The sequence below is a fragment of the Tarenaya hassleriana genome, unplaced genomic scaffold (assembly GCF_000463585.1).
Source record: "Tarenaya hassleriana unplaced genomic scaffold, ASM46358v1 Cleome3, whole genome shotgun sequence".
Lineage (NCBI taxonomy): Eukaryota > Viridiplantae > Streptophyta > Magnoliopsida > Brassicales > Cleomaceae > Tarenaya > Tarenaya hassleriana.
Genome location: NW_010966177.1, coordinates 6,953,085 through 6,960,396, shown reverse-complemented (window position 1 = coordinate 6,960,396; position 7,312 = coordinate 6,953,085). Strand labels below are relative to the sequence as shown.

Below are 7,312 nucleotides of genomic sequence, written 5' to 3'. Positions count from 1 at the left end.
GACTACGGGAATTGTATTCCCATATTTTGCACGATGTGCGTTTACTATTCGGACATGTGTTGTTTTGCGATATTGATCGTGTGTATTTCCGCTGCGTATTATGGTTAAAAAGTTTTAAAATTCCCGTATTTTTATTTGGTATTATTTTAATTGGTTTTAGTCCATGTGGCGCATCCTGTTCACGGGAAGCGGGATACGGGTGTCACACTTCTGGTGTCTGTGTTTTTTCTGGAATGAGTCCAAACCTTTTTTTGGTCCAATGGTGCTGCCGGATCAACATGGTCAGCCACCAGGTGGCAGACGATCCGGTGCCTGGCACATGCGCCAGTCTCAGGTTAAGTTATGATTATGAGATTCTTGTCATGCTAACATAATGCAGAGACCCTAAGAAAACCTGTTAGTGATTTGATTTCAATCCGGTTTAAGACTCTTAAGCCCTTTTTCCGCTGTCTTCTTGATTTCCAGATGCTCCTGAGGGGGCATAGTTATCGTTACCCACCTGGTAGGGTCATGCCCGACGCATATCATATGATGGGAATGCCCTTTGCCCCAGCCTCTATCAACTGCCGCACTGACTTCTGCTCGAGCTAATGCAACACCTGCCCATCAGAGGACGGTAAGTCTTCCCACAACTTTGCTCATTATAGGTCATCCAGAGAGAGAGACGAAGGCCATGTACTTAACCGAACCGAACTGATCTGAACTGAACTCCTTTAGTGAGGATTTATGCAGCAAAAGTGACTGGGAAAATGCTTCTGGAGATGGGCCAGACAGAGTTGTTGCATCTGATGGAATCACCAGATGCTTTGAAAGCTATGGATGCCCTCATGAACATCCCGAGGACCGATAGGTTTCCATCTCGTTCCATCAATGATGAACAACTATGAATCTGGCTTGGTTTTCATGAGAATCTTTTGCCTGATTGAGAATTTTTTTGAGGGATTTGTTATCGGCAAGTCGGGTCTCCTTAGGGTACATGAATGCTTCGTAGAGTTGCTTAGAATTGAATTGTTTTTTTTTTTTTTTTTGTGTTGATTTCTGTCTCTGGAGATTTTTGGATTTTGCCCGAAATATATAAATATGATTTTGAGTTGAGACTTTGAGAGGGCTTTGAATCGAATAAGGTTTGGTGCCCGAATGTTTTGAGGGATTTGTTTTCGGAATTTTTCTTACAGTAAATTTTTGTGAGAGATATACATCTACATAATAACTATCGCATGAAACCATGAGATTTTTATTTTTTGGAAAAAACATTGAGGAAAAAAAGAAGAAGAAGAAGGGATTTCCATTTCCATGAAATGTCTGGAAGGATTCGTAGGAGCCCCCCCACACCCATTACAATAACGTGAATTATTACAGGGCCGTACAATTTGGTGTGGTTCCATTTGGTACCCACAAAATAAATTTAATTAAAAAGAAAATGAGTCGTCGGTTTCGAAAGATGCTGTGTGGGGAACCATGTCATGTGGGGGTGTGTTACATTCAAAGATTGACATTTTTGGAAAGCCTTTGGACCGCATTCGTATGGACATCGTACCTCGTTTCTCTTTTCCTTTCTATTTTTGTTCTCTCTATCTCTCTCTCTCTCTCATACTAATTTCTCTTAGATTTATTAACCAAAGTCCTTGCCCTTTTTTTATTTTATTTTATGCTCGTTTTGATTATTTTTTTCAAGTGATTTGTTGCATTTTATATTAATTTTATACCTTTTGTCGTATCATAGCATGTGTGTGGCCCAAAATTAGGATGCCTTTTGTTTTTGTTTAAATTAGCAATGTCTAATAAATCTTGTGAAATTTCATTTCACGGACGGGGGGTTGTGGGCCTCCTTTATTATAGACAGAAACTGCGTCTGTTTACATGGTGGGCCTTGGGCTTTCATAATTATTGGCATATACATATACATATACACGTACACATACGCCCTGAAATGTATGTAAAGCTGTACTGTGTCTAGAAGTATATGTACACACAAACATGTATGTATATATGTGTATGGAGAGAGAAGACATAAAAGCAGAAGTTTCCACTTGAGGAACCCAACATAATCAACGAAAGCCATTAATGGAATGTTTGCTAATACATCCCACTCGAAAATACAACGTCCCATACAAGATTAGATCGACCGATAGATGCACCAATTTCATTATTACAAGCATATATATATTATATTATATATATACACATTATAGTATGCCCAAATAAAGACTTAAGAAATCATACTATATACAGTTAAAAATAAATTATTTTGTCTTAACAAGATTAGAGGAGACAAAAAAAAAATTGCAACTCCGTCGAACCACGGAAGTGTGACCGAAAAGTTTGGCAATATTTTAATTCAGAATTACACGTGGTAAAAAGATCATTCAAACTCTGTATTTAATTTTCTAACTAGGGGTTGGTGGAAATTTACATAGCAAGGTGATGACGTGGCGTACTTGGGTTTTAATTGTTCTTTTTTTTTTTTACCTTCTTTCCTCTGACCCCAACATAAACAAAAATATGCTTTGTTTCCCTTTCCGACACGATCCCCTCTTCTTCGAATTTCCTTCTTTTTTTGTATTTTCCTCTCTTTTCTTTTCTTTTCTTTTTTAAATATTATGTTTTTTTATTAAATTGTTTATAATTTAAAATTTAAAAAAAAAAACAAGAAGGGTGATGTGTAAGGATGGTGATTTCTCGAAACATACGAATCTAATATCCGATCTTATTATATACGAAGGTTGAGTTGGCTCCAGCGCTCTTGTCAGAACTCTGCCGTCACCTCGACTCTGGGAGCGTGTATATCACGCGCTGATATTTGATTTTCAAACATACGAATCCAATATCCGATCAAATTGTAGTCCCTAACCTTGCACTGTTAAGACGAATATTATAAATATACTTACGCAATGCCTTTTCATTAATTGTTAAATTCTAAACGAAAGCATTAGAGGGAGAGTTAGTATAAAGAATATATATATTCTTTATAAATATACATATATATGCGCAAGGTTGTATTTTGAATAAAATGCGAAGGAGAGAGAGAGACGAAAGAGGAAATAGGATCCACACTCTTTGTCCGTACTCAATGGATTCATCTTTTATAGTAACATTTTCCTTTTTTCCTTCCATTATTCCCTTTTCCTTTTTATTTTTCTGATGCCTTCGTTGCCCCCCCACGATATGGTCCCATGAGTTGTGTTCTTAGTTACGCATTTTATTTTACACTATATATATGCATGCATATCTTTTTTGGTTAACCATATATAATTGTTACATTTTATATATATATATATATATATTCGAAACCTCTATATATATGACCTATTAGCAGACCAACCATTCCATTTAACATCAATCTTTAGTTGATCTCAAGAATAGAAAAATATCTGGATCTTGTTAACGTTACTTATCAAAAAGAAAATATATTTACAACAGATAAATATTAAAGTATGAGCTTAGCATCCAACAGTTGGTGGTTCAGTGGTTGTGAGGTGACAAAGTCATCTTCAAGATCCTGGGTTCGATTCCACTGGTGGAAAGAATGTAATTTCTGAACTAAAATGGTTCATATATAAAGGCTTATTCCGGATCTAGGATGGATGTAGTCGGACCGAAGGTCCGAGGAACCATCCTGGTTATAAAAAAAAAAAAGCTTAGGTTAAGCAGCCCCTCGGAAAAAAATAGAGAGTAAAATTCGATTTAGACCAAAATACACTCTCTTTAATTTCCCAATTATGTACACACGTATTTCTACTACACAACTATACACACCCACCGCGTGTGAGATTTTTGTATTTTTTATGTTTTTAAGTGTGTGTTTTATTTTTTTTTTTAAATTCCGAGTGAGGAAATATATAAAAAGGACCCGAGTTTACAATAAAATTATAAAACAAATCGAATTTTAAGATAAACAAAATAGCATGATTTTTCTCACATTATGACATCTTTAAAAAAATTGCATATACGTTGCCAAATGATATTTTAGAAAATTTTATTAATAAAAATTAAAAATAGGAATACAAAGTGAACGAGTAAAAAGAAATGAGCTCCTATACGAGGAATAGTTTCGCATATAATCTTTTTTTCCAAAGACAGCAAAGAGGTTAGAGAGAGAGTAAATATTAAAAAAGGAAAGAATAACGAAGAAGAAGAAAGAGAGAGAGAGAGAGAGAGAGAGAGAGAGAGTAGAAGTAAATAGAAAGGAAAGGATAAAAATGAATGCGTTCGTAGAAGCGAACTCTATAATCCATTTGCAACTCGTCTCACATCTCTCTCTCTCTCTCGCTCAAGCTCCCTGCTTTGCTTTTTTCTTTTCCTTTCTTTTCTTTTCTACCAACCAGGCTCTGGTTCTTCTTCTTGTTTAGCTTCTAACCTCGTGGAGAATCAAACCAGAGAGGATTCGAACCTCTGAAGCACAGATCAATCAAAAACCCTACAACCCCCAAAAAATGTGGGATCTTAATGATTCTCCTCATCCATCGCAAACCGCTGATGAATCCGACGGATTCTGCTCGTCCTCGCCGGGCAAACGGGTCGGATCCTTCTCCAATTCCAGCTCCTCCGCCGTCGTCGTAGAAGACGGATCCGACGAGGAAGACGCTAACCGGGTCAGAACGGAACCTCCCGGTAACCGGATTTTCGGGTTCCACGTGGACGTCGCCGACCCGCCGGTGACCCGACAGTTCTTTCCGGAGGCGGAAGGGAGCGGAGGACCGGGTTTCCCGCGGGCGCACTGGTTCGGGGTGAAGTTCTGTCAGTCGGATCTAACCGGTTCGGCTAAACCGGCCGAAATGGCTCAGCCGCTGAAGAAGAGCCGTCGTGGGCCCCGGTCCAGGAGCTCTCAGTACCGGGGTGTCACCTTTTACCGGCGAACCGGGAGATGGGAATCTCATATTTGGTGATTTTTTCGCTTATTTTTCTGCACACACACATATATATATATATATATTGTATAATTAATCATCGGCTAATATCATATAGGATCAGACAGGAGTTCTTAATTGTTGTTGTTGTTGTTGTTTTGTTGGAATCTGGAATTTTCAGGGACTGTGGGAAACAGGTTTACCTAGGTGAAACACTTTCTCTCCCCTTTTTTTTTTTAATTTACTGGGGGAAAAGCTTTTTGGGTTTCATTTTTGTTCATTTGGTGGTTTAAAGAATTGTTTTTTTTTTTGTTAAAAAGATTGAATATTTTCCTTTATGCGTACTCTCAATAGGTGGATTTGACACTGCTCATGCAGCTGCTCGGTATGCCACTTCGCTTCTAAAATTCCTGGCTTTCCATTTTCGAAAATATCCATAAAACAGAAGATAGAAGAGAATATTTGTTTTTTTATTTATTTATTGCAGGGCATACGATAGAGCAGCTATCAAGTTTCGCGGAGTAGAAGCTGATATAAACTTCAACATCGAAGCTTACGAGGATGACTTGAAGCAGGTGACGGTGCAAAAACAAACAATTTAAATAAATAAACAAACAAACCCTAGCTCTTGTAACCATCATCATCATCAACTGATTAGTAGATGGATACAGATGGGCAACCTAACGAAGGAGGAGTTCGTGCACGTACTCCGCCGACAAAGCACTGGCTTTCCTCGTGGAAGCTCCAAATACAGAGGAGTCTCTTTGCACAAGTGTGGTCGTTGGGAGGCTCGAATGGGCCAGTTCTTGGGCAAAAAGTACGAATCTTTACTCAAATTTCGATCCTCTAATCACTTGTCTCTGTTTTTTTTTGCCCAGTTTGTTTTTTTTTCCATAGGTACGTTTATCTGGGCTTGTTCGACACCGAGATTGAAGCTGCTAGGTATTAAATATCGTGTCTTAATTTCATTTGCTTTTGTTATAGAAATGATTTCATGAGATTCCTAAATCGATCATTCAGGGCTTACGACAAAGCTGCGATAAAGTGCAATGGGAAAGAGGCCGTCACCAACTTTGATCCAAGCATCTACGACGAGGAGTTCAACGCCGGTAAATTCGATTTTTAATTACTCATGACTATCGCCCGTTTCTTGATAATTCTATTTCGTTTTTTATTTGATTTTTTATATATATATAAATGTTGTAGAAACGTCGGGTAATAATGAAAAGGATCACAACCTCGATTTGAGTTTGGGAAGTTGTGCGAATTCCAAGCAAAAGGGTCAAGAATTGCGGCCTAAGGTTTTCGTTAATTTAAAATTAAATATATGTGTGACCAATCAATGCTTACTTCTATTTATGTCCACTAATTAATTGAATTAATCTTCATTTTTCGCATAATTTTGAATTTCCCAGATGAGCAAGCAGCAAGAACAATACAGATTAGGTTACACCGGAATGCTTAATCTCATTCCTCAAGCGGCAAATCACCAAGTGGGTAACCCAAAAAAAAGGAACTTTTATATATAACAAATGTCCATAATAAAATTAATAAATTTTTTTATTATACGGAACGTTAAGCATTGACCGTAGAATACTGATTTTTTGCCCATTAAGATATTCTCTAGTTTTTTTTTTTCTTTCCTGAGAAAATATTCTGGGGTGTTGGGTTTCAGTTTCCGGGCAGCAGCAACACTGGCAGCGGCGGCGCCGGAGAATTCTCGCGTTTTCCGGCGACGGCGAACGATCACCGGTTTGATCGGACGAACCAAGTGTATGCAAATGCTGCAGCATCATCAGGATTCTCTCCTCACCATCATCATCATCATCATCATCAGATTTTTACTTCACATCAAAATTGGCAGCAGAGCAATGGGTTCCATTCCTCTCTCATGAAACCTTGATCTTCTTCTCTTTCTTTTTTTCTTTTGATATGTTATATAATTTTTTTTTGGAAATGAAGAGAAACCCTAAGCCTTGATCACCCACATATCTATCTACGGCAATTAATATTTTTCGTAAATGTATTAATTTCGGTCTTTTCCTCTTTTTTTTTTTTTGGTTGGTTTTTGCAAAACCCCTTTTATTCAACCTTATATATTTTCTCTAGAGAGAGGGAATATTTTTCTTGTGATAAGCGGCGTTGATTGGCTGGCGGCTGGGGAGACAAATATTAGAAGGACGATATTTTTATTTTGTTTGTAGATTTTGTTTAAAATTAATTGCTGTTAATTATGAATATAAATATATGTTTTACATCTTTTAATGGATAAATCTGATTTAGCCGTTCTGACTAAAAGCGTGCTTCAGTTTGCTTGTCAATGTGTTGTCTTTTTGTTGTTTCTATTACATTACTGCTTTATATGTTACCTGCACCTATGTTCAGGTCTATCTTTGTTTAATTATTCCTTTTCATAAAATTAGTTTTTTATTTTATTTTTTTTATAAAATAAAATATTCTTCTGT

General features: G+C 37.2%; 1 protein-coding gene and 1 long non-coding RNA gene across 3 annotated transcripts; both read left to right on the top strand.

Moving 5' to 3' along the window:
- The first annotated feature begins 188 nt into the window (after positions 1-188).
- Positions 189-808, top strand: LOC109116898. Its single transcript, XR_002024454.1, has 3 exons — positions 189-334; positions 466-616; positions 718-808. It is a non-coding gene; the product is annotated as an uncharacterized LOC109116898 (long non-coding RNA).
- A 3,344-nt stretch (positions 809-4,152) lies between these two features.
- On the top strand, positions 4,153-7,081 carry LOC104819850 (floral homeotic protein APETALA 2-like). Of its 2 annotated transcripts, XM_010550119.2 has the most exons (10): positions 4,159-4,882; positions 5,029-5,054; positions 5,202-5,232; positions 5,335-5,422; positions 5,519-5,664; positions 5,745-5,789; positions 5,868-5,956; positions 6,054-6,148; positions 6,263-6,340; positions 6,523-7,081. In XM_010550119.2, exons 1-10 carry the CDS (start codon positions 4,434-4,436, stop codon positions 6,748-6,750), a joined length of 1,275 nt encoding a protein of 424 aa, XP_010548421.1. In that variant the 5' UTR covers positions 4,159-4,433; the 3' UTR covers positions 6,751-7,081. The 2 variants fall into 2 exon arrangements, with proteins under 2 accessions (XP_010548422.1, XP_010548421.1); XM_010550120.2 differs by lacking the exon at positions 6,054-6,148 and having other exon boundaries at positions 4,153-4,882; positions 6,523-6,615.
- The last annotated feature ends 231 nt before the right edge of the window (positions 7,082-7,312 follow it).